The 27,861-nt window shown below is 36.8% G+C and overlaps 1 protein-coding gene across 1 annotated transcript in view; it reads right to left on the reverse strand.

Moving 5' to 3' along the window:
- MYBPC3 (myosin binding protein C3) overlaps positions 1-27,861 on the reverse strand; it is a 63,401-nt gene that overhangs the window by 12,142 nt on the left and 23,398 nt on the right. The window contains exons 10-27 of the mRNA XM_082058073.1: positions 27,666-27,689; positions 26,753-26,919; positions 25,791-25,923; positions 24,991-25,115; positions 24,376-24,481; positions 19,403-19,569; positions 18,853-19,018; positions 17,801-17,907; positions 17,442-17,471; positions 17,145-17,281; positions 15,892-15,969; positions 14,551-14,710; positions 13,497-13,601; positions 10,203-10,391; positions 8,000-8,134; positions 6,617-6,784; positions 5,175-5,263; positions 169-364 (exon numbers count right to left, since the gene is read on the reverse strand). Of these exons, the coding sequence (XP_081914199.1) occupies positions 169-364; positions 5,175-5,263; positions 6,617-6,784; positions 8,000-8,134; positions 10,203-10,391; positions 13,497-13,601; positions 14,551-14,710; positions 15,892-15,969; positions 17,145-17,281; positions 17,442-17,471; positions 17,801-17,907; positions 18,853-19,018; positions 19,403-19,569; positions 24,376-24,481; positions 24,991-25,115; positions 25,791-25,923; positions 26,753-26,919; positions 27,666-27,689 (2,282 nt within the window). The remainder of the gene's footprint in view (positions 1-168; positions 365-5,174; positions 5,264-6,616; positions 6,785-7,999; positions 8,135-10,202; positions 10,392-13,496; positions 13,602-14,550; positions 14,711-15,891; positions 15,970-17,144; positions 17,282-17,441; positions 17,472-17,800; positions 17,908-18,852; positions 19,019-19,402; positions 19,570-24,375; positions 24,482-24,990; positions 25,116-25,790; positions 25,924-26,752; positions 26,920-27,665; positions 27,690-27,861) is intronic.

The raw sequence follows: 27,861 nt of genomic DNA on the forward strand, positions 1-27,861 counted from the left end.
CTAGGAAAATTAAGTGACATGCTAGCCCTCCTCTGAGCTTTGTCCTGGTCATCTGCTGTTAACCATTGTCAGAGAAGTGATTCTGAGGTAGCTGGACCTTTGGATTGACTCAGTGTGGCAACTATTTTGTTGTGTATGTTATGCTTATTTTTGATGTCAGGTTCTTACCTATGATTTGCATTGTTATTACAACTTTATCAGTCATGTTTTCTATCTGAAGAGTGACTTCATATGCTCCAGAGTGATGAAGCTCTGCCTTTCTGATGAAAAGGATTGTGTCTGTGTTGCTGTTCCGAATTCCCACATCTTTGGAATCTAGAGTTTGACCATCTTTCATCCAAGTGATTTTGGGTCTTGGTTTACCCTGAAGAGAAAAAAAGAGATTTTCTTTTTAGGCTACAGTAGATTTTTTTTTTTTTTTTTTTTTTCTGGTTTTAAGTGATCTGTAAGTCTAGAAAGCTTAATTTAATATGCAGAGTCAGGATAATAAACTCTACTTTGCAATTTGTTTTCTTGCATGCAAACATTTGCTCTTATCTGTGTGGTTTAGTGGCACCATTCCCTGAGGATGACATTTAGTTATAGTTAGAGACTGAAATTGCATTGAGAACAAACCCAGAAAAAATATACTTGTACGGGTATGGTACTCTCAGGCACCCAGGCACCTGTGAAGCCAACAGTTGATCTGTTTTACTCTATTATTAAGTAGCAGAAGTCTTTAATATTTAAGGAGTTTATTAACTTTTTCCCCATCTTCTCCCTCCATTTCATAAAATATTTGATTATCTATCCCCAAGTATTTTTAAGATATTTCAAAAAATTGTTATAATCTTGAAATCTTGGATGTGAAACTTACTGTGTAATTCATAACTGTATTTATAGTCAATCTAGCAGAAAATAACTTTGTGGGGTTTTTTGAGTTTCTGCCAGATGAACATGGTGGAACAGTGCAGCACAGGGCTGGGTGAACCCCAGGTGTAGCTCAAATGAGTGGGGGAGGGAAGGTGAGACTATCCAAGACGGCAGTCAGATCTGCTTAGGCTGCCTTGGAACTGCAGTCTAAGGCACTGAAATTAGGATACCTACTGCCCTCTGCCTCTAGTGAACAGCAGAGAAAGCACCTCTAGAAGGTTCCCCACTTCACTGGGTGTCTGAAACATACTCTGTAAGACTGTATCTTTTTCCATAGGCTACAGAGGCAGATTAGGATACCCAGACTCTTGGTTTAGGTGCCAAAAGGTAGGCAAAATAGAAAGAAGTCTTTGTGCTCTGCTACACCATTGTTTCAGGTTTGTCTGGTAATTGCTCAGAAAGTCTGTGTAGCATCATTTTATTTTTCTGTGATATTAGAAAAGTTAGGCCAAGATCTGTCCAAAATTACACTTAAAGGGGCTCTAAACCACCTAGAAATCGCTATTCTTTAAGATACGTTTTTTTCTCTGGCATCTAAAACCTCAGATACATTGTGATTGATTTTACATCAGGGCTGATGATAAACCTGAATGAGCAATGGTTTTGGATCTTCCATTTTCCATATCTGGTAACTGATTTTCTTACTGCTTTCAGGCAAGTCATATAGTCACCTCAGGCCTGTAGCTCTGAAATATTAGATAAAAGATCATTTTGTCCAGTTCTAGTGTATCTTCACCCTGGTATAATTTCATAGAACCCTTACGAAAACCTATTAGAGGAAGACATGGCTTCCCTCCTTTAGCTGGTAGGTATAGTAGAAAATTCTCGAACAAGTAAAAGGATATGGTGGGGTTTTTTTCTGTATCCTGGTTGTTGGTGAACTTGACAAGTAATTGACTGTATTTTACCTTCTACATATGTGTGTATTTTTAAATGACATGAGGATTCTGATTGAAAGTTTTGTCTAGAGGAATACTTTCAAAATAAAAGCAATCTACTTAAAATGGTATAGTTATATAGAAATTTTCTTTAAAATTCTAATTTGTCAAGACAAATGCTTGGCTAGGTTTTCAGACTTATTACAAAATGTAATAGTTCTTGATGGACTGAGTGATGAGGTGAATTGAGTATCTGGCCTTAAATATCTCAGCAAAAATGGGCATGAGAAACCATAGCATTATCTTTATAAGAAGAAATACTTTATTAGAAATTAATTTATTGGAAATTAATTTATTAGAAATAAATTAAGTTTTGCTACTGTTGGTGTTTGAATGTGGTTGATCAGATATGTTCACTCGCAGCACCTCCCTTTTTGAGGTGCTACGATTGCCAGTGAAAGATTGCAAGTGTTGAGAGTGTTGGTTTTCATATACTCTTATATTTATAGACTGTGAAAAGCATAAACAGATAGAAAGAATGTTCCTAATACATATCTCAGAGGATTGGATTTCTGCAATGTGTAATAAGTAATCCGAGAGAGAACAGTGAGTGACAGTGGGTAAATAGCACACCAGAGAAACTTCAGGCAGTTTACTGCAAGGGAAGAACGAATTTAAATGCTTTTTGGTGTTTATGTTAATGCATATATGGACAAGAAGACTGCTTAGGAATACCGTGAATCTTATCCACGAATAGCACATAATATCCCTTCAATCATGTGCCCACATAGTTAATTTTGAAACAAGAATGTGTTTATTCCTTTCCTTTAAGTAGAATGTCCCACCTGTGTGATGCACTCAACAGAAAAAGGGTTAGTAATAATGTTGTACTTGTTCTTTTCTGTAAATTTCAATCTAAAGATTTTGATAGATTTGAAAATAGCATTTAGCCCGGGATAGCTTGACAAGGTATTTAATAGAATTTCAGTGTTAAATGACATGGTAGTGACCATAGAGGTCACTGGCAGGGTTGCACAGAAACTGTAAATTGTAGAAGACACTGACTTATAGTTTATTTACATAATATTCTGCTTGCTTTTATTCCCTGGCTCAAGGTTCACACTAATTCCAGTATTTATGTATTTACTTTGTTATCCCTTTTGTAATATGAAGTTGCAATCATATCTACTTAGAATCTTTCGCTTCAATAGAAATGGTCAGTGATTTAAACTTTTTCAAAATATAGAATAAAATGTTCATTTTGCTTTAATTTTTTTGAAAGATCCTCAGTTTTGCATATTCTAAATAGCTTTTGCAGTATTAAGAATTGTAGCTATAGTTGCAATTCAGCACTATTACAAATTTAATTAACTCAAAAATTCTCTCTTGATTTAAAATCCTCTAGTTTTGTTCTCAAGCTAAAATTTGGTGTTGATGGATAGATTTTAGCATTGTTTGTCAGCCTTACTTTTTAGGAGATGAGAGTTTATACCATCACATGATTTGTGTGCTACTGAAATTTTGAATTAATTCATTTCAGCTAAATTTGACAGGGCACTAGAATTCTCTTAGACTAGCTTAGTACAGTTTTGTGAAAACTGATGACAGGGTGAAATACTGAAACCTTCATTGGTGTCCCTGATGAGGAAAAGTCAGGGAAGGTTTAGTCTTTATCTGTTTTGTTTGGCAAGAGCTGAATGATCAGGCAGGATAAGTGAAGCTCTGGATTAGTTGCAGCATGTACTTTCTCTGGCCTGGGGAAGTGAGGACATGTCATGTAGGACTATCCGTGGGGGAATAGGGCAAAGAACTGGCAAATTGCTGGGAATATTGCAATGAGACCGCTCTAAGCAAAAAAGGTGGGTTATGCTGGGAAGATAGTGATATAGGGGACATACGACACAAACCTCTAAAACGCCAAACTTTATAATTTCCTCAGCTTATGGGACAACTTGTCAATTTTGTGCAAATTTTCTTCAACTCAGACATTAAAGCAGCAAAAATATCTTTAATGTAATTTTTTTAAGACTTAAATAAGTCAAAAATATCAGATGTAAAATCTTAAATTTTGCAGAAATCTAGAGCTCAGTAAAGCAGCCATTTTAGCAATTGTGTAGATAAGAAACGTGGAAGAAAAAAATAAGCACACAATCATATCAAAGTGGTGCAAGCATGCAATTCAAGGCAGTTACTCCATGTATTGGTTTGCAATTGTTTATTGAGTAGATATATCTTTGTGAAAAAGCAACTTTTCATGTAACCCAGTAACCACAGGGCAAAAGATGTGTGTAATTTATTTTACATAGATTTTGCTCCTCTATGGATTTTTTTTTTCCTGCTGGTACTGCCCAAACAAAAGAATATAGGTAATGTGTGCATATATATCTCCCTGGCTGAAAAATGTTTTACATCTCCAGTGTCTTTACATGAGAATTTCAAAACTCTTCACTAACGACGGTGATTACATTTTTATAAATGTCAAAACTGGACAGCAGAGAAATTTTAGGTTCTTCAAATTATAAATGAGGACTAGATTAAATGATATATCCATTATTACTAAGGATATCTCTGTGAGAGTCCAAATCTGCAATTTACATTTTCTTTTCCTGTGTGTCACTCAGAAAACCTTTTCTTTCCCACACTAATTCTTGCGCTATATTGACATTATAGTCTTGCATCTGAAAAAAGTCATGTAGTGTTTTATGAGTAGTCATTATTGCTTATACAGCTATAGAACATGCAAAGATAGGGGAACTGGTTAGGTCAATCTGTGTCTATGTATATGCAATTTGGTGCATGCCGTAGTGCATGTGTAGTTCCATGCATGCGCTCTTGATAATCCTTGGCATGCTGTGTTTTTTAACCTTGAGCTCACGTACACTAATAACCAAGCTATTATTTGTATACACATGGATTCTATATAGGCCCAATTGTGGTATTCTGTTTATGTACAAACTCTAATTTTTGTAGTCAGCCTTTCAGAAATGAACATACACTCTTTTGGCAAAGAAGTTGCCTAGTAACATCATGTACCTTGGCTCCAGAAGCGTAGTTGGTTGTATTCTTATGCTTTTGTGTACTTCTGTCTTTAAGATGCGTCCTATGGACAATAAGCAAGAATGGGCTTGCACTTACAGCACTTAGTTTTTGTTCTTCCCCAAAAGGAAGGATTATGGAAGAAACTGTGAGTGTAAAAAAATGTGACTGAAAGAAGCGTGATTTTATTGTTTTTTGCTTTAACATTTGAGAGGGTTTTTTAAATCATCAGCCATACTTTGTGTAATAGTGCTTAAGCAGTGAAGCGATGGGAACTTGGACAAGGGAAAGTACTTTAGGTAAGTAGTGATAAATAACCACGACAAAATAGGAACAGATGATACATACCTGAAAAGGGATCACAATGTTGATTGTCTCACCCACTTTCTTCACCAGAGTCTGTCTGAGATGGCGTGGCAACCAGATTTTGGGACGTTCTGCAGTTAAGCATTAGTACATTAAATACAAAGATTTGATACTTTGAAATATTGCTTATAGCATAAATAAGACAAAACACCAAAGAGGAGAGGCTTGGATATTTGTAAGCATAATTGTGCAGACACTGTTTATACAGTTAGGGAGCAGTTAATTCTCAAAGTACTTTCAAATGTATTTGGCTACTGGATACACATTTAGTAGCAATCTCAGTTATATATTTACAACTGAGCAGGTTTCAATGACAGCAGGATTTGTGAAACTGTCACATTTGAAATGCCAGGTTTGGGTGACTTCCATTGGATGTGAGTCTTCTGTATGGACTTTGGAGAACTTCATCAGTTCAGTAGAGGGAATGAGACAAAGGGTGTATTGGAGTAAAAGAGTGATTATAGACTATGGTTGATCTATTGCTATATTGTTACCGCACCTCTGTGAAAATTGCCATTTGAAGGTGTTTATGGACTTACTCAAAAAGCAGAGCAATCAATGGATTTCCTTTACCTTTCTACAGTCATTCAGTTATAGTTCTTTCTTTTAGGTGCAAGGAGTGGAGTCTCATTGCAGCTGCTTACTTTTCACTAACAAAAATAGGACGCTAGTGCATGTTTTTTCATCTAGTCTCTGCTCTCCTCCACCTCACTGGAAAGTTTTCTATTTTCTCCATGTCTTCCTAATTCTTTTCCAAGTCATTTATAGAAAGAATTTCTTAACATACAGTTGGAGTATCTATCTTCATGTCCATTTGGTTTTGAGATACATTACAACTTCATTTCATTTACACAGAGTCATTTTACTGTCAGTGAGACTCTGGCAGACACTTCATGTGAATCAAGGTTGAAGAATCCACTATTAGCACCTCTTGGTATCATTTGGACTCCAGTCAAATTAATTATAATCTACTGCTGTTGGGTGATACGTGGGGTGTTAATTAATAACCTACGACAATCAAGTACAGATAACTGCTTTTATTTAAATAGATCTCTAGCCACAGCCAACGCGATCATTTTGCAGTAATATAGCAGCTTTTCCAGCAGAGAGCTAAATATTAAAAAATGTGTCTCTTAAATGCTGACAGTGCCATTAAAAGAAGTGAAATGTCCATAATTTGAAAGTAAGAAGTAGGATTTTGTTTTAAGACCTGTGCTTGAGGAATATAAGACCTGGAGAATACAATAATGTTCTCAGTCTCGGAAGATATTGGGTGACTAGTCAAAGCGAAAGAGCTGTTCGGGTTTTTATTCACAGAAGAAGGCACAGGCTTGTCAGTCCTGGAATTTTTCTGCATGTGTACATGATTAGAACTTTGACCAGAGGAAACAGATTAATAAGATTTATTCAGTCTAAATACTCACGCAAAATCTCTTGAACAGTGACGGGCTCTTTGATTATTGCTGCTCCACTCTCACCAGCCAAGTTTACAGCCTTTATACGGAAATGAAGTTTGTCCCCAGTGACCAGGTCTTTAATCAGAGCAGATGTGCGCTCAGTTAGGCCAGGAAGAGCTGGAATCCATTCTGTAGCTGCAAGTACAGGATTTGCATATTGTAATAACATATTATTTTTCCAAGCTGGTGCCTTGTCTACAATTGAAAGTAAATTTGTATTAAGGTAAAACAAATTTAACAAGCAATACCACACTTAAAAGGGAATAAACTAAGTTGAAAAAAGAACTCTGGATCTAGAAGATGTGTTTACACATGGAGTTAAAGAATGTATACATTTTGTTTATTCAAAATAGCTAAGGGTAAGGGAATAATCTTTGAGTAGTTCCTTTGGCATTCTGTTTTACTGAGCTTAGAGTTGTGGATCTTCTCTACATTTATTTTCATTAGCAAGAGGTTAAGGTAGAGAATTTGAAAAGTATTTTTTGCAAGAAAGGGAGATCTTAATTTTATTTTTTCTTGGAATAAGTATATCTCCTCTGGGTGTCCAAACAGATTGGTGAGAGCCACAGATGCTGAAAACAATAATAGAACACGTAACTGTTGGAATTTATTATTAACTTCTCAATTGACACAGTAGAACAGAAGTCTTAGAGCTTCCTTACCTATTGTAATGACAGAGAAGTAGAACCGATAAAATCGTTCTATGACATTGACATAGAGATTCTGGTAGTTCCATTATGATATCTCATTAAAGACTATAAATTATTTCTGGATAAATTACACCCTGTAAAAACCCTAGTTTAGGTTATATGGCAATTGAGCTTAGTGTCAGAGAAAATTTCATGATGGAAGTGATTATAAATTTGTTATTTGATTTTTATGACATAAATGTTGTGTTGTAGTATCACAGTAAATTGAGTGTGGTAGTTATGATGGAGTTATACACTTTATTATCAGACCACAAGTATTAAATGAGATAATGTAACAGTTACTTGATAGTTTGTTGTTACAGTCATGTTATTAGATTGGTTTTAAGGAATATGCAATTTGTGAATGCTACAAAAGCATAGTAGTGACTATAGAACAACACTGGTATTTTTCTAGTACTCTTCTGTATTAAAGTTTATGATGATTGTGAAGATGATGTTACGGTTCATGTCAGTATCATGGTTTTACAGTCTTGTCATGGTAAGTCTGGTGGTGGTTTGCAAGGGTGTTAGTTGTAGATTAGAGTTCAAATGTAATGATACTGGATATGGCTAATTTATTGGGATATTGCAGTGAAGCTCTTGCAATTGTAGGATTTTAACAATGTTCAGTTCCTGCTGTCTGGTACTAGTGCTTACTTACATCCATCTTTGCAGTATTCCACAATATAACCATCTAATCCCCCAGCTCCAATGCGCTCAGGGGGTCTCCACTTCAAGGCAACAGTGCTGTCAGAAACATCTTCCACTGTAAAGTGTGTTGGTTCACTTGGAGGAGCTATAGGGAAATATGTAGAGGTAAATTCTGGGAAACAGCAATATGACTGTGAGAATTTAGAGGCTATAGGAGGAGTGATTAGCAGCTGAATTACATACTACTATCTGTTTAAAAAATTTTAAAAACAAGTTTACCTGAAGCTCAGTTGTAAAATGTAACACCTAATACTTCATTAATAGAAATGCACCATAAGTTTCCTGTAATAGGGAAGGGACCAAGCGGTTAGTATAGTAGTTCCTATTCACATATGCTTCCTTGGGAGTAAAAGCCAATGAAAAAAAAAAGAAGAGTCACAGAAGGGAGTCAAATTGTCAGCAGAAATCTGCAGAAAATTTAGAAATTAAAATGCCTGCAATTTCTATGCTGTACTTATACTCTGATTGTAATTAGACAAAAGACACATAGTCAGAGGACCAAATTAATCAGTAGCTAAATTTGACTTCATTAATTTTCCTCTAACAGTGGAGAAAACGACCAACAGTTCTGGCTACATGTTTACAGAAACACTAGTTTGATTTGCGTGTTTGTAATAGACATGTGCCTGAGAAAAATATTTTGGGGCAGAAGAATTTTCACTTCAGTTAGATATAGCTGTTTCATATATTTTCAGAACAGGAGTGCCATGGCTCTTTTTAAATCCATAGTTCAGAAAGACCACTAGCTAAAGTCAGTCTTCTTAAGTATGCCTGTTGTCTACTAATTAAAACCAAAACAAAACAAAGAAAAAAAAGTCCTTACTGGAGAATCTCAAATACATACAAATGCTGCTGTGAAATACTTGATTCCAAAAAATAAATAGAAAGATAACTTTTTCAAAATAATATTTGGAGTGCTGGAACATAATATTTAGTATACTTGGCATAAAAGCAATCGTTAAAGAAATATATTTTGGGCATACGCTGTGTACATGCTGAGCATCTTCTGAATATACATTTTACATGCTAGAAATATTTCTTATATAAAATAAGTTAAATACAGGTTTATATATTGTGCAACTGATTGAAATTGATCTCAGTTCCCAAAGTTATTGTAAAAAAAACAAAAAAACAACCAACCAACCAACAAAATCACTCAGTTTCTTTTAGTATCTGTGTCAAAATTTTTCACATTCAAATGGTGGAAGGACCGTGAACAGCACACGGCGGGCAAAGGCAGTTGGGAGCATATACAACCACACAGTACCGAGCAAAACCCCAAACCTCTTCTCTGAAGCAGTAAGTGGGAACTTTATCCTTAATCAAGTAAAACTCTGCCTATCCCATGAAAACTTTGGACCTTTTTTTCCAGTAGCTCCGCTTGATGGTTTTCTTTTGTCCTCTTTTGTTGCAGACCAGCCGTTGTGTGTTTGAAATTCAGAATTAAGACACTCTTCTTGTAGTTCATCCTTTCCTTCTGACCCCTTTGCAGCATCATCTGCTTTTATATTATCTCCTTCAGCAGGCTGTCCCCCTTCACTGATATTTGTAGATTTAGCAACTCTAGTCATTTTTATCTCCAGCTATTTGTACTTTTGTGGGTCTTCTTTCTAAAGCTCTTAGCAGGCAGGCTTCCTGAGGACTCCTTTAATTTGCTCCTTGCTCAGGGACTGCAGGAGACACTGCCCTGCTGTATTGGGAAGGATTATTTATAGAAAATCATTCCTCAAATATTTTCTTAATCAGCTATCCTTTTAGCTGTGGAGAGGGCCAGGATTAAGGGAGTGCTGGGTGGGATACTGTGATATTTGCACTCATAAGGCAATGGGGGAAGCTGAGAGGGACAGGGAAATTTCTGTCAATTAGTTCTCCTCCTTTCCAGATCCAACTTGACTCTCACACTTCTAATAATAACAACTAAAAATTCATCAGCAATTTCATGAAACTGGAACCTCTGTGCTTCTCAGGAAGGGAAATAAGAGATAGAGAAGACAAAGATAACAAAGAAAAGGTTGATTATAGAATATAGAGAAGGTTGACAGCCTCTTCCCCAACACATTCTTCTTAGGTATAAGGGCAACTGTAGAGTTGACGTGAAAATTGCCTTACCTTGGTTTTGTCCTAGAAATAATATGGAGTGTGGCAAAACTCACCAATTGGCATGAAGGGTTGCGAAGCAGGGCTTGGCCGGGACATGCCAATAGAATTCACAGCATAAACCCGCATCTCATAAATGACTCCTTCAATCATTCGCTTGGCTTCATAGGTTAGCTCTTTCAAAAGGTCAAAGTTCAGTCTCATCCATCGATAGCTTTTCTTTTTCTTTCTCTCTAAAATATAGCCTGTGAAGAATAGCTCTTATGATGTAAAAGAACTGCAAATTGTTATCTTACATGCAGGAATAAAGAAAATAATATTTTTTTTTTTTTCCTATGGCATAAAAGAGCCAAATGTGATCCAGGATTATTGCATATAACTGAATTGTGTGAAGCTGTGGTATTTTCCTCCAGTTCCCTTTTGTATTACTTTCCTTCTACCTCATATTCTTAACAGAACAAGTATACTGTTCAGAGTAGAAGTAAAATTGTCTATGCTTGGTATTAGACTTTAAGCACACTTTGCATGCTATACACTACTATTAAGGTATTTAGATATATGCAAAATAGTGATACTAGCAGAGCTGGTTTAAATGTCAAATCCCTTCTGGTGAGAAAGTAGTCATTCATTCCTAATAGCAGAGAAATATATGAGACACAGCAACTCAACAGAAAGCCCCTTCGGTGAAGGTGAAATTGTCTTGAAATGTGTAGGATAAAACATAGAGTTAAAAATAAATTTCTTTCATATATTCTGCTGCAATTCACTAATCTCAACTAACAGCATAAATCCCAATGCAAAATATTAGTTGGAAGAACAGTTTAACACTTCGCTTTGTGTTTTTGTTTTGGTTTTGTTTGTTTGTTTGCTTTTTAAAATGATTTATCAAAGAACTTGTGTTAGATCTCTGTGTCTGATACTAACTGGTGGAATTGCAGAGTGGTTCCCAGACAGTGCAGATCCCAGCTCTGCTTCAATCCTGGCCATGAACCATTTTTCTTGCTCTGATTTCCTTGGGAAGGAAAGTACTGGTATGCAGATGGTATTTCTGGAAGTGATGCCTATAGACTTCTTTTAAATGGATTTTGTTTTGAAAGCTATTCATCTTTGAACTATAGAGTGGATAATCGGAAAATACACTGAATAGTGATTTACACATACCACGTATTTGTGTGTATTGCATGTCTGTTTCTACCCATATTCTACAGAGGATATGTCTGTAACAGTCGTCGTCTACAATAGTAGACGTTTATAGCAGATACATTGTAAAGACTCATGAATTGAGCGGTGTATGTCAGTGATTTAGTCCCTGCTGCTCACAAAAGTCAAGGCTATCAAACTTGCAGGTGTTTCTTTGAATCATACTTCCCAGGTGCACCACACTTACAGTGTCTAAAGGGTGATGGAGAACAATGGGCACGTTTGCTGACACATCATAGGCACAGACACCAGGAATCAGCAGCCACTCCTGTCTACATTGGATTGTAAGAAAAGCATGGGAGTCTACAGAACGTTTTGGGAAATAAGTGGTAAAAGTACCTTTGAGGTGACAAGTTGTATCATCACTTCTAATGTATAAAGTTACTCCTTGTAACATGCTTGTTTTCAGTAGCTTTTAAACAGGATTAAATGTTGCGAGCAAAGAACCCGTGGTTCCTTTGACGCGTTCCTGCTTTTTTTCTCTGTTCACCAAAGTCTGTGACACTGCTGGTTTAGTTATGCATAGTTTCCTGTCAGAATCGAAACACTTCTTCACTGCGACATACCAGAATTGCAATTCAAAAAATGGCAAAAAGGAAGTAAAATGACAGTACTAGTACTATTGGTGACATTTGGTAAAACAGATTATTTCCCCAAATGCACAGAATGTATGATAACTAAGGATACTACTTTAGTAATGTAAAAAGTACAGCCCATGAAAGGTTTGTGTACCAGTGAAGATAGAGTGTGAATTTCTTTTCTATATCTGTCCGATATAGCTAATAAAGACTGCAGCAGACTGCCTACAATGCAATACCATCTGTAACAATGTGAAGGCAAGTAAGAATGCATATGTATTTTTCTCCTGCCTTTTTAACTTCTTTTAAAGCTTTATTTGAATAGGTAGTGCTGCATCTTGGCTTTCACCACCCTCCCCCCTGCCCAGTGTTTTATGCGAGTTCTCTTAGTAGTACAGTCCTGTGCTAACTGAAGAAACCTGCTCCTGTAGTACAAAGGATTGTTAGTGGAACATTAACAAAGTCATTCCTTTGACAGTGAAAGCAGAACAAAGAACTTTCCAAAATAGGTGTCTTGAAAACTCTACAAAAACACATCAAGGGAGAGGTTTGGCTGTGGTAAGGCTGTTGGTAGACATCTTTGCACCTAATAGTTTGAATTGTTAACTTCTTGCTTGCTTCCTGTCACAACAGATGAAACCAAAAAAGGTTGTGTCGTCTTTATTCCTGCACAGATAACTTCTGATTAGTTAAATAAGGCTACTCTATTCTTATGGAAGTGAATGAAGACTAAATATCCAAAAGCAAATACAAAATCCTCTCTTCCAGATACTATGCAGGGGGTTAAAAGAATTTTAGAACATTTCTAGCCCTGGCATCCCCATGGGAGTCCATAGAGCTTGCAGTGTATTTTTTGAAAAGAAACTCAAACTGCAGTGATATTTATTAAAAAAATTGCTAGATTTGGAGCCCTGAGAAATTTTTCCATCTGAGGATCAGAATTTTATCTAAACAAAACCATGCTCTGCAGATGACTTAAAGTGGTATTGTTGATATTCTTGATTGCTTCAGCTCATTTACTGTATCGCATGATAACTTTGGCATCTGTTTTTTAGTACAGATTTTAAGGTCATTAAAATGATTGGCAAGTGTTTTGTGACCCCGTCGTGTGGTTGCATATGAAGTAGAATTATGAAGTAGTTTCCTAAAAGAAATGTGTTGCTTGAGTGCTTGAGATTGCAGATTACTGGAGTTGGTGACTGAGGTGGCCACAGGTCTCTTTTGGTATCTGCAGGTAAGTCCAAAGGCCTGTACACTGACCTAAAATTTCAGTGAATATTGAATGAGAACGTTTAGCTTTAACTATTTTTGATATCACCTTCTTGTGCTTTGGTAACTTATTCGCTGAAATATTTCTCTGATCCAAACAGGACAGGTAGGGGGCACTCTCTCCCTAAAATTGAAGGGCCAGAATCTAGACCAGTTTGAAGGTTTAATAGTTAGAAGAATTAGTTTCTGAGGGTCAGCCTTCCTAGAGTAAATAAACATGGAGGACCCTTCTGTGCCATTTTAAAAGAGCAGCAAAAAATATAGGCAAGCCTGCTGGGGACTTTATATTTCAGAACTTCTTACCAAGTACTGGTTGCCCACCATCATATTTAGGGGGTTGCCACTGCACAGTACAGTAATCTTCTCCAATGTTGCTGATCGTGGGAGCTTCTGGAGGGTCAGGAACATCTGAAGAAAGGGTGAGAGTGAATGAGAGTTATTGCTGTTTTGGTTTCTGTATACAAGTCAATGAAATATTTTTCCTTAAGATTTTTTTTCTGCATGGTATTGATACAGCTTTGTCAGATAGCAATAGTAGTTACAATCGAGAATGTATTATCTTAGCCTAAAGTGAATCCTGCTCTTTGATGCTTCTATGTTAGATCAGTTTTCCTTTAAATACCATTGATTATTCAGCTCCTGTGTTTCTCCCAGACATAATAAACTTTTTGCAAAAATTTAAGGTAACAAGGCAATTCTGTTCTGTAACAAGAGACAGAATTTCCTATTTTCCCTCGAACAAACTTTATACAATACAATGGCCACATGTCTCTCATATTTTGTTATTTTGCAGATACTTGTAGTAAATAAAGATTTAAAATTTATAAAATATGAAAAGAGACTTAGTATTCACCTAAGCAGCGAATTCTAAATTATAATACTGTAGGTGACAGTAATTTTCCTTTATAACTTCTAAGTTTACTTTTAACCTGACCTTTTGTCATATGTGTGGCAGGGTATAAACAAATTAAATACTATGAAAAATTTTATAAAAATTACTGACTCAAAATCATATTCCCTCTCAGCTCTTCTGTGACTCATGGTGGCAATCTGTTTATCTTATATCAGATACATTATTATTATTTATAAAATGATAGGATCACCTGACACTGGAAATATATACAAAGGAGATACCTGGATTTCTACTGACAGTTGTTCTCCTACCTTTTCACACAGAAGGCATCTACCTGTGAAAAATACTTCTGCCGAGTTCTGTGATTGATAGTATTCCTACCTTTATGATCCTTTTCTGTTTTTTCTTAACCTAAAGTCAGAACTTCCCTCAGTTTTAGAGAAGGGTGAGTTTCAGTGAGCTCATGATGCTTCCATGCTCTGTTTTTTTCCTTGCTTCACTTACCAATAACTTTGACTGTGATATCAGCCTTATCTTCTCCCACTGGATTCTTAACTATAACTCTATATACTCCCTCATCCTCCTTTTCTGCTCCCTCGATGGTGAAGACACAGTGGTCTTCATGCATTTCCACACGAACTCTGCCTTCAGATTCAAACAGAAGCTGTATGCAATGAAAATAACAGATAAAGTCAGTGTAAATTGTGCCAGGGACAGCCTGATGAGCCTGTATGTAAACTGGAGAAAATCTTCAAATCATTGAATATTATAAAAATTATTGAAAAGCTATAAAGTTTTCCAACTTCTATTTATATATAGAATTGAGAAAATATACACTAAGTGGCTCACATAAATAACATTTGGAAAAATTGATTCTGAAAGTCTGCAGGTTGAGATTCATTGCTGGTTACACATAGGCAGTTAAGTTTCAAAGATGTTACTAAGTACTTCCACAAAGTTCTACTTGGGATAGCTGCTGCTATCAATGTAGAGATTTTCATGGATAATAGTTGGGTACTGTGCAAATTCAAGGTTTGCAAATTCAAATTTCCCTCTAAGAAATTTACCATGTTTCTTGTAACTGTTAATGGTATCAGTGTGACTTCCGGCACTCAAGAATGTCATATGGGGTAACTTTCTGCTCTTCTCTGAGCTGAGATCTAAACATAATGACCACAACTCTGCTCTACATTTATAACACTCCTTTCTTCTTTATGTGCCTGTGTATGTTTAGACAGAAGAGAAACCAGTGGAAAGCATATGTGTCTGAATAGTGACTAGTACAGCAGACTCCTAAACCTCGGTAAGGTTTATTGTTGCATAATAAATGTAAATTATTTTGACTCTATCAAAATAAAAAAGTTATTTATGACAAAAAGGAAACTTTTTGGAAAATGAATCCTCTTTCACTGTTTTGTACATACATAGTCCACTCTCTTGACCCATCGTCATGATTCTCTGTGTCTTGTATGATATTGTCTTAGTTTTTTTTTTTCTTCTAGTTATTATTGAAGTCTCCAGGTTAGTGGGGAAAAAAAGATAAATATTCACAAATATGTTAAAAAGAGTTTTCAAATAACTGCTTTGTAATTCAGCCACCATGTGATGGTGATTAGAAAGAGATTTCCTCAATGAGCATCTTACTCTAGAATTAGTCACCAGACTTCTTGTGCCCATTTGAAGTGTTTGGTAATTACCATTGTGAGGCAGGATGTTGGGCCTGAGCTATTCACTTCGCCAGTTTTAATACCTACTGACTTTAGTTTTATTTCTTTCTGAATATGACCTTTTATCTGGAAAACACTAAGCATATTTATGTGTCTGCATGAATAATAAGGAACTTACCTTACTATCAGTATTTAAATCACTGTTGTTTTCTGAGGGAGTCATGGAATCATCATTGCTTCGAACAAGGTCACTTTTCTAGATAAGCAAAAAAACCCACAGAAAGCTAAATCTTTCTGAGCAGAGCAATAAAGCTGTTTCTCTGAGACAGAGAAGAGTTGACAGGTTTGTTAGGGGGGTTGAATATGGAGGTGTGGGAAAAACGAAGAGCAAAGTGAGGCAACAAGCAGACCTAGGAAGGAAATCAACTGATACTAAAGTAAAAAGCAGAAATGGAAATAGATGTATCAGGCTGCAGTGAATTAAGAGAAGGATAAGTCAGCAAAGCTGCATCTACAGCTTAACCAAGAAAGATGTGTGACATTCTGCAGTAGAATTGTAACTGGTTGTGAATCTGTGTCCTGTGGTACTAGTTACCCATCATGTTTGTTTCCATACTAATTCCACATTGCAGAAGAAAGTCCTAAGTGTTATTCAATATGCTAAACTGAACAAAGAATGCAGCAGAACCATGAAGAAAATGAAATTGGGAAAATTAATATAATTGGCAATATTATTTTGTCTACATCTCCACGTGTGGTAAATGATGTAATGATGCAAAGTATTTCTGTGTTTTGTGCTAGTTACAGCTCAAGAGCCTGCCGATAGCAAGGGGTGGGGATATTCTGAGATAGCCAGAAGGGAAGCTCACTTAACATTTTGTGTCGAGCTTCTAAATTCTTTCTGGATGTTTTGTATTGCTTTGATAAGGTGAATGGCAAGTGTCCTCTGTTTTCGTTACACTAAATAAAGTTCTACCCCAGTGGTCTGCTAAGGCATTTTCTTCACAGACTCTCGAATTCTTGAGAAAGATTTAAAAAGAAGCTGCCATCTCCAGAATGTGTCCATTCTATAAGGTGATGATTCCTCATTAACTTTTCTCTGAGGTAGGAAGGAAATTAATGTGTATGGTATTGTACTGTCTGCATGTACGCATGTCTACTCAAATATACTCAGCCCCTTCTTTTGGAACAGAAAAACAGGTGACGGTTCAGAAGAAGAAGAGTTCAACATGATTCACAAAACCAGCTAAATACCAAACAGTTGCATTGCAGATATTTAATTTTTTTCTTGAGGTTTAAAAGAGAGAAAATTAAAAGGAAGATGAAAATACTTGTAACTAAGAATTGCAAATCAAAGTAAAATTTGAGAAAGAAAATAAATTTTCTGTTGTGACATCCTTGCCTCAGACCTTGTGTCAGGTTATACATTACCTTGTTTACTTTCTGCCAGATGACAGTGGGTGTTGGATCTCCTGATATGGGAACATCCAATCTCAATTTGTTCCCAGCCACCACGATAATAGTGTCAGGGGATTGGCCCAGACAGTCCAGGTGGATTTTGGGAGGTTCTATAGCAAAGGTATAGAAAATAAGTTTTAAATATAGTTTGAGTATTCTGTATGAAAAAAAAAAAAAAAGGTGAATATTCAATCAAAATTAAAACCCCACTGCTTCCATTGCTATTGAAAATATGTTTACTTGCATATAAATAATGACTGCTGTTCTTACCTTCTCTTGGTACAAAATCAATCTTGACCTCTGGAGAAAAAAAAGGTGGGGGTAGGGGTGGCAGGAGAAATAGATCAGAAAACATAATTTACATGGCATCTGCACCCAAAAGGTAATTTTAAAACTATTAATCATTAAAACCCCATAAGGCATATGTATCAACAGATTAATGCAATAAATTGGAAAAAAAGCTCTGTAAAACAATGTAATAATGATAACACAAAATAACAGGGAAAAGCGATGTGCCTGTACTGATGTATCAGGAAAGAGGTTCTGCATACTCTTTCCTGGTGTAACCATGATTAATGGCATCTATTTATCCCTCTGGAATTCCCATTACATATTCTACCATAACTTACCCAAAAACTGAAGCTTGGCAGAAAGGTTGTAAGCAAATCCCTGAGGGATGAAGGAATAATCAGCCTCATCATCTGGTGTTACATCCTCAATAGTTAGCTTATGGATTCTGGAAACATGAACAAATACATTCCACTCCCTTACCTTACCTCTCCAGGAGAAACAGGGCTATCTCCAGAAACAAGGTGCAGGCTATAGGATATTAACAGACATTACTATTTCTTCTTCCCTTGCTCTGACATTGAATCAACAACCAACAGGGCTGCAGACTGGTCTACTTTTGGTATTGAAGCAAATCTATGTCAGCATCCATGTCAGTTGTCTATGATTGGATTTTTCTTGTCAAGGTAGATGCATAATCTAGTCTGAATAGAGGAAACAGTTTCTCTGCTTTGGTCCAGTCCTTTACCATTACAAGGGTAGTTGTAACACTGCTGACTGGTTTCCTTTGATCAGATTGTGACTACAATAATTTCTGGAAAAACAAAATAAAAACTGATGCTCCATCCCTGTGTTATTGTAAAATCAAAACAGAATACAGAAAGGGAGTACCAAGGTAGATTTTACTTAACATGTAATGCTTACGTATCTTCTGAATCTTCTTGGTCTCCATTTCCAGTAGTAGTTAGACTGCTAGGAAACTTAAGCACAGAATTGTACAACTGTGTATGTTAAAATGAACAGTAGCTTTTCTGAAGGCATTTATACATATGTGCTATCTTAATCTCTCTAACACTACTGCTAAGGTTAAAGTTATCAACAATGTCTTCTCTAGATTGAATACCAAGAAAACATGAAACTCTAGTGAAAACTGAGAATGAATTCTACTGATATACCACTGATGCCATACATGCAAAACATATCAACACAGAAGTACATATATCAAAGCAAGTCTGTGACTATATGATTGCATATGAGAAGGTTTTAAACTTTTTTTCCTTTTAGCTGGAGCCAGGACAAAGTCTTGTTTTATATTCTATCCCTTGAGAAAACAGTTCCTGTGGATTGTAATGCAATACTCAAGACTCTACCTGCTTTCTAAAACAAAACTAACCTGCCAATATGAGAGATCTTTATCCTTTCATCTGGGACCACCTCCTTTCCATTTTTCAACCAGATTCCTTTCACATTTTCATCAGAAACTTCACACTTGAAGACTGCCTGGTCGCGTGCTTTCACTGTCAGGTCTGCAATGCTCTGATAAACTTCCAGCTTTTTCTCTGATATTGTGAGAGTAATTGATACACACATCAACAAATCAGAACAGCTCTGTAAGTAAACAGTGTGGATTTACTGCATAGAAAAGGCTAGGGTTGAGCAAGCAGTTTGTGAAAGAGTGAAATATGAAGGGAAATCCACAGCATGCAGGGCTTTAACAGAGCTGATAGCTGAGCGCCTGTTATTATTAGAGTATCTGTTACATCCGGCACACAAGTCTGGGCTTTCCTTGGGGCCTTTATTATCAAGCCTTATGCCCCTTATTAAGTCATCTTTTTCCTTGGCATGAGCATTATGCTACCCCTGTGTACTGTTCTGCAGAAGGTTACCTTCAGCTTGTTTTCATATTTCAGCATCTCTCGTTCTGTAATATTACCTGTGCCTACCTTGTACAATTAGTTCAGCGACTGATACCCCACCATTGGTCTTCACAGTGTAGTGTCCACTGTCCTCCTTGGTTGACTCATTAATAATGAGATACTGCTTTTTTCCGTCTTTCTTGAATCGGTATTTGAATGTTTCTTCCCTTGTCAGCTCAATTCCATCCTTTTCCCTGCAATCCCAAATAGTGTTGAGTCATTTTGCTATGGTTAGGAGAGTCAAGAATCAGCTCAATGTTGCTAGAGATTGGATGATACAAGATAATCCCATTTTTGTAACATTTCATGTTAGCAATAAAAGAGATCATTGCACAAATAGCAGTAGAACCAAAACCAGAGTGCTTCTAGCTTGACCATTAATTTTCACTAGGTATTTGACTTCTTGTTCAAGAGAGTTCACTCACAAGGAAGTACTTGATTGTTACTATTTATATGCTATAGATAAACATGAAAGTATGCTAAGTACTGTAGAAGACATAGGGATGAAGGCTCACTTCACTAGCAGGGAATTTACTATCTTATAAGCCACCATAAGGTAAATGGGACTTGCTTGGAAATGACTTAAAAGTCTTAGTTTTCCTAATTTGAATTATAATAGTTATACGTTAATGATTTGTGGGCATCAGTAAAAGAATAAAATGTTAGGATGGATTTAAATGAAGATGTATTTTGGATTTTGTAGCCCTTTCCATTCAAGGATGCCACAATGTATTTAAGACATTACTGAATTAAGCTTCACCAGCCTGGGAGGAAATTTAATTATTGTAATTTCCAATCGTCATGAAGGGAAACAAGCAGAGAGGATTCATGCTGTTTAGTCAAGGTCACATAAAAATACATAAGGCATTTTAAAGATTTCCTGTTGCTAATCTTAAATAACATAAACAGGCTTCAAGATAAGAACTTGTAATTTCTTCAACTTACTCCTTTTGCGGCATTTCTTTCATTATTACTTGAATGTGTTTATATTATGTTACTTGAATGCTACTGCAGTTTGTAAATGAAAAAGGTTTTCTCTTTGATACTTGCTCATATGGAAAAAGAAATAGAAAAGATGTTATTATTTTAATAGAATAAGAATTTTCTTTATATCTTATTTCCCTTATTTTTTTCCAGTGACTGTTGAGCTTAACAAATGAGCTTATAGGATAGCAAATTGAAATGTCACTTAAGGGCTCATTAAAATACAATAGCTCTAATTTCAAAAAAACTTTTGCCTCTGTTAGAGTCTGCTGAAGTAAATCACAAGGTCAGAACTTTAAGCAGAGTCAGGAATCCTACAATTTGTGACTTAAAATGCACCTGCTGCAACTGCATTTCAAAATACCTACAGTTTGCTCCCTCCTGTGTGTTCTTTACAGCAGAGCTTATTGGAACTTATCGTTGGTTTAGAAAAACACTGGCCTCTCTTCCAGATCCCAGGACCGCAACACTAGTAAGGGAGGAAACAGAGGATGCCTGTAACAACCACATGAAACACAGCATTTCATGTTATGCCAGGATAATGTTTCCTCTTCTTACTGAGTGGCAAGAGCCTGAGGCCACATGCAAAATGCTCTCCTAAGGCTGGTACTCTCATTCATGCAGATTAGTTCTTGAACAAGTGCTCCAATGCAATTCGTAAAGCTTTGCTGAACTGCTGAGAATGGACTGTAATGCAGAAGTTCAACACACCGCTGTGGCAAAAACAGGCATATGCACTATGGCTAGTGATCCAAAACTGAACTTCTTTATTTTTTGGTGATGTATTCTGACATGTGGCTCATGAAAGTTATCTGAACATTCTATTCAGACATTGATAAGAAAGAGGTGTCTTGAAATCTTGTCTAAATAATGAAAATAGACTACTTGCAATTACTAGTGTCTTAATTCCCTGGGAAATCTGGGTTGGAAGGGACCTTCAAAGGTCATCGAATCTGACCCCTCTGCAATGAGCAGGGACATCTTCAACTAGGTCAGGTTGCTCAGAGCCCCATCCAGCCTGACCTTGAATGTCTTCAGGGATGTGACATCATATGGATTGGATGGGTAGACTGTTTGGTCAATGAGGAACTGGCTGGATGGTTGCATCCAAAGGGTGGTGGTCAATGGCTCAATGTCTGGATGGACACCAGTGACAAGTGGTGTCCCTCAGGGGTCCATATTGGGACCAGTACTGTTTAATATCTTCATCAATGACACAGACAGTGGGATCAAATGCACCCTTAGCAAATTTGTGGATGACACCAAGCTGAGTGGTGCAGTTGACACACCTGAGGGACAGGTTGCCATCCAGAGGGACCCGGACAAGCTCAAGAATTGAACCTCATGAGGTTCAACTAGGCCAAGTGCAAGGTCCTGCACGTGAGTCAGGGCAACCCCTGGAATCAATACAGCCTGGGGGATGAAGGGATTGAGAACAGCCTTGTGGTGAAGGACTTGGGAGTACTGGTGGATGAAAGATTGAACATGAGCCAGCAATGTGCACTTGCAGCCCAGAAGGCAAATAGTATCTTGGGCTGCATCAAAAGGAGCGTGACCAACAGGGTTTGTTTTACTGACTTGCACATTGCTGATGCTGTGTATGAGTAGAATGTTTGCAAAGGGCTGTACTGACAAATAGTGGAGTGATAGAACTGTAAGCCTCAAAAAAGTACTCCTGTATATTAGTTGATTTAAAATAACACACTCCTACAGTGAAAAGTGAAAAACCTTATATAAGTAATATTACAGGCCTTCCTTTAGTAACTAGAGCAATGAAGTAGGAGGATCAGTTGATACTAAAGTGTTATTGGAATGTTTTATAGAACCATAGAAGTGTTGGTTTAAAGACAACCATGGCTCAACTGGTGCAGTCTCACACTTGAAGCAGAACTAGTGCAGTAGTAGGTAGGCCAGACATGGTTTAGTCTACCCAAGTCCTGAACATCTGCAAGATCAAATGTCTGTTCTCAACTTTGCCACTCAATGCCTCTTTTCTGTGTCTGGAAATGCTTTCCTATTTCCTGTTTAGATTCTAAGGGTAAATTGGGTAATGTCTTCTGAGATATTGCTGATGTAGGTACTATGTGATAATGGAGACACACAGATTTTTTATTATTATTATTATTATTATTATTATTATTATTATTATTATTATTATTATTATTATTATTACATTACTATAGTTTGTTTTCCTTTGGAGCCGACGAGACAATACATCCAACATTCAGAAATGGAAAAATGAGGTCAAAACTGTGTATTTGTTTAGATCTTTTTCTTCAAGAATTGTATTATTTGCAAGGTCATCTAAAGTTTAGAAATAACTATACCATAGTACTGCTTAACAAGAATGTGAGACTTTTCTGGGTGATCAAGAGAACATTCTTTCCTGATTACTATGAAGAGATCCACATAATGAATTCTCCAAGCCCTAGTCTGATGGCCATGCCTAAGAGGCTGTAAGCCTTATTTCTGTCTTGTGCAAGTCACATAATTGCTTTTGTTCATGTGCTTGTGATTTCATATTCCAGGTTTAAAGGGTGCAAGGGCTATAACAGGTGCCCTGAGTTAGTGCCTGTTACTTGGCTTAAACTACTGAGCATTTCCCTAATGAGCCATAAACTGAATCTCTTTCTCCTTACTGTATTTCTTGTTTTCCCTGGACACTACTCTCCATTGTCCAAAATGCTCCCTTTCTTGCCAAAGAGCATTGACTGAGTCTCGTAATAAAAACAGTAAAATACACTGTAAATGTCTAACTGCCCAGTTTTCTGTTGCTATGATTTGAAGAGTTTCTCTGACCACTTGCTGCCTTTCAGGCTGAGACAGCTGCTGGCTTGGCCTTGTCACACCAAATGCTCATCCCACAGATACCAGCTCTGCAAGATGTATGGGAGTTGTTCAAAGGCACAGGATCAAAGTGTGGCAGCTGCACTGTGCTCTGAGAGGGACAGATCTGGTTGTCCCCATCTCTTATGACCAGGCATCTGTAAGCAGTTCCTGAACAATAGCATATGTGTGCCTGTGCATGTGGCTTTAATAGTGTAATGCACACGCTCTGCTAGCTCTTGGGCTCTATTCAAATTCTCGGTTCCTTCCTTTGGGACAGCAGATGAGTGGTTGGCACTTTCCAGGAATGTAATGGGCATTGTGGGAACAGTTGATAACCATGTGCCTGAAGCTGTTAACAAGCACAAGAGAATTTCATCTGGTAGAGAAATGAAGTGAGAACAGTGTACGTAAGACCTGTTATGTGAGCACTGCGTGCTGTGCCTGCCCAAGCAGTGTGAACCTTCCAGCTTCCGCTCAGCTGGAATGCCCAATAAAATAGACTCTGTGGTCCAAATATTTGTCATCTTAATCCTGCTTGCTGCATATGCGTAATGACAGGCTTTGCAAGATCACCACAGCAGATATGTTAAAATAAGTCCATAACCTTCCCTCTCTGTCTCAAGAGACACTAACTTCTTACCTAAGAAAAAAATGCTTTAAAAAGCCCCCACACCTCACTGCAGTTGAGAAGACCAGTAGATTCCACAAAGTACTGTAAACTCATGACAGTACAGATCTGATTGGTCTGGACAGTAGCTAGAAATTACTGTCAAGTATTTAGAAAACTTTAAAGCTAACAATGCAGTACATTCAGTAGCATCCTGTAAACACTGTTCTAGAGACACTAAAATATCTATACTTAATTTGTTTCCTGCCATATTCTGGCCTTTCAGTTACTCTTCAATGTTTAACATACAGGGGGAGGATTAATCTTTTCCTGAAAACAATTATGTAGGATGCCTTCTTCCTTTTTGTTCCACAACTCTTGTCCACAACCACTGGTCCTAGAATGTCCCATGGAGGAATATGGCTTCATGGTGGGATTTTTTTTGGTTGATTGGTTGTGGTTGTGGGTTTTTTTGCCTTTTTTTATTTGTTTGTTTGTTTGTTTTGTTTTGTTTATTTTTATTTTTTCTTTTTTGAGTTTGTTTGGTTTTGATTTGTTTTTATCTTTTGTATTCCCTTACCATTTCACAGTGGCTCCTTCCTCAGACACTTCACATTCAAACTCCACTCTCTCTCCAACCATCACCATCTGGTCCTCCAGTGGGTGAATGATCAGGATCGGAGGTTCTGGAAATGAAGAGATCTTTATTAAAAGAGTATCCTGAAAGACAGAAGACCAAAAATAGATTTCACTGCCCTGCATTCAGCAGGAATAACCTCTGGTGATGCTCTCTGTGTTGAAACTTAAAATTTACTATGCCAGATCACATTATCAATTAGCAAATAGCAAAATGTCCTTTTGGGTTTTGCTTCATGGGACAGAATGCAAACATAGGATTGATCAGTTTTAATATACTGAAATTCTAAACTGGAAGCATCAATTTTAAATCACTTTCTAAATGAGAATTAAAGGTAATTATTACTGTGCTGCTTTCCTGTGCTTTCTTATTTGCAACTATAGGGAAAATTTTCCTTCATTTAACTGTAAGAAAAATATCTGCTTCAATAGATGTCAGAATCTGCTCATATGTTTGAGACTTTCCTATGAGACTAACTAATCTGAGAGTAGAGAAGGTGACAGTAATTCAATGCTGAATGTTAGGGGAGAGCTCTTTCCTTTTACTGCTGTTGCTCACCTTTTACAAATAATTCTGTGAAGCTCTTCTCCTCCCCTACCACACATTCATATGCTGCATCGTCAGCCAGAGAGCAGTGGTTTATGGTCAAGATTCTCTTATTCCCAACAGCCTCAAAAATATATCTGAAAAGAGAATCTAAATGTAATTATCAGAGAGTAACTCTTTTGGACCCAGTCACTGTCTTCCCTTGCATGGCAGAGAAAAAGGTTCCTACTTTTTTCTGACATCAGTGACAAAGTTTGTTAAGACTCAAGCCCTGTATCCCTGCCCTGGTGCAGTGGACAGCAGTACTTTTTGAAAAACTAGCAAAGGAAATTATGGAGAGATCTTCATACAAGTGTGAGATACAAACTCCTGTGAATGGTGTTGGATGCTTTTCTAACATCCAGCCATGCAACAAACTTGACTGCCATTAAAAATGTTCTGTCACAGCTTCAGAATAAAATCACTTGGAATTGGTTTTACAAACAAGCTACACTGAAGTATATCCCATATCACAAGAAAGTAATTTTGAACACTGGATAATACACATGAAGATCAGAATGTAATCTGAGGACTTACTTGCTAAGTAGGTAGATGTAAACATCCAGTTCCACATGTAGATATATAGAACAGAGGGAAGAAAAAGAAAAAGTAATGAGAACAGCAAACTAGCCCTGAGCCAAAGCACTATGTAGATTCTTTCTCAGGTCCTATTTATCTCTATTCTATTCCTTTCTTTCTAAGAAAGACTAGTTTTTCCACTTTGTCCAAGCTGTAGCTCATTCCTTTTTGGATTTCCCGTATTTCTAGCTTACCTGCCGCTCACTTGGATCTCCTGTCCATTCTTCAGCCATTTCACATCAGCATCTGGATTGGCAACTTCGACCATTAATTTAATCTTTTGCCCTTTGTCCACTTGGTAAGCTGGATCCAGCTTCTTGAGGAATGCTATGATGGAGAATTTTTTAAAAAAACCCAAACCAAACACAAAACAAATTTAATAATTTTTATACTTAACTTTTTTTTTTTTAATATATATATTCTCTGTCAAGAAACTAAATCTTTATTCCTTTTCCTGTTGTTTACCATAATCTCAAACCTTCTGCACTTTCTGCATCCCTGTTTGCATTTTTACCATTTTTGTCTGTTCTTCATCCTGTTCTGTTTTCTGTTTTTGCTTAACATAGGATGAAAAGCATGTGATAGTAATTAAAATAAACAAAGTAGAGTATTTTAAATCAGATGTGAATATGTACTTCAACATGTTCTAAATAAAGTTACAGCTATGTCTGCCCATGTTGGAATATGATACTGATCCTCTCAGTACTATTGAAGGGTAATTTGCCATCTCTGTTTCAGATTTCTAAAACGGATTAGTTCAAAATAATTAATAATACTTCACAAGACTACAAAAGGCTCAAGAATTCCAAATGTATCATCCCAATGGAAATTAGATTCTTTAAATGTATCACTGATGCCTGACATACTGACCAGTTTTGGGATAGTGAAGGGTGATGTTGTTTTATTACCTGGGGCACAGTAGACGAGACTCGTCAAATAAGCAGGTTCAGAATATCCAGAGTAGCTCAGAACTTTGGGCACAGCTTTACTCTTTGGTAATCAGCATTTCATGTGTAAAGTCTGTGTAATGGTTGGAATAGGAAACTCCCATGTCTTCTGCTCTTGTGTCTGGCTGCTGTCCAGCTGATTTTAATATTTGAGGAACTCCCAAATAAGAGATGAACACACATATTTGAAATGAATACAGCTCACCAACCTGTACTTTTCTTCTCTTCCTTCTTTATGCGTTTGAGGCGTTTCAGCATCCCTCGCAAATCTGTGATACCATACTGAAAAGCAATTTTCTCGTATTCAGAAGGAGGAGCTTTCCTCAGGATTTCCCAGACATCAACGTCAGATTGTGATTCAGATTTTCCTTCACCTCTGCAGAAAGGGATTAGAGTATCTGAATGCCATAACTGAGGGGATTTAAAAGCAGCTGTAGGCTTGGCAAGCTACATATTGGCTCAATTAAGCCATTTATTAATAAAAAAGTTAGCAGTCTAGCTTTTTACTATATTGTTACCTAAAATAATGAAATAAGACTGGTGACTAGTGTTACTTATATTTATATATACAGTAATTAAAATCCAATCACTGTCCTGAAGCATTTACTTTCTAATAGTCAAAGCAGATAAATGTGAACTTCCCTTTAAAGGTGGGTAATGGAAACACAGGATACTTATTTTCCTGTCATGGTCATACAAAAAACCTGTGGCAAAGCAAGGAACCGATATCCTGAGGATGCCTTAGAAACAAGGCAGTTGGTTTATGTTATTAAGAAACAAGTCCTTTTCTACTCGGGACATTTTTTCTCTTTGCTAAAATGAATCACAGATTATAGAAATATTTATCCTCTATTGTAAAGACAATTGTTGGATATAGTAATCTATAAAACATAAAGACACAGACTAGTGAGCAGTGGCAAACAAGACAAGGTTTACAGTGAACTACTTGCTGTATAGTTTAACCAAAGAACTAGTGGTAATGGAAGAATTAATGTTTGGTTTAGCAAAACCAAGTGAAATTTTGGTTGTCTGGGTTTGAGAAAGGCATTCTTTTTGTGTCTTTTTTTTTTTTTTTTTTTTTTTAAAGATCATAAATAGAAAAAGAAATTGGTGTAACCTTACCGATTTACTGAGCGCAAGAAGCTGCTGTACTCCAGAATGATGCAGAGAACCGTTTGGGAAAACATGCGGCATCCCGATGGCCAAGAAAGAAAGCATTGTGTGTTCAACAGAAAAGAGCCATGAATGTCATCTTCACCTTTAGCAGACCATGCTTGTGCTTCAGTAGCAGCGAGATAAAGGACCTCATGCAAAAGCT

Source organism: Streptopelia decaocto, assembly GCF_964273445.1.
Source record: "Streptopelia decaocto genome assembly, chromosome: 7".
In the NCBI taxonomy this organism is placed as follows: Eukaryota; Metazoa; Chordata; class Aves; order Columbiformes; family Columbidae; genus Streptopelia; species Streptopelia decaocto.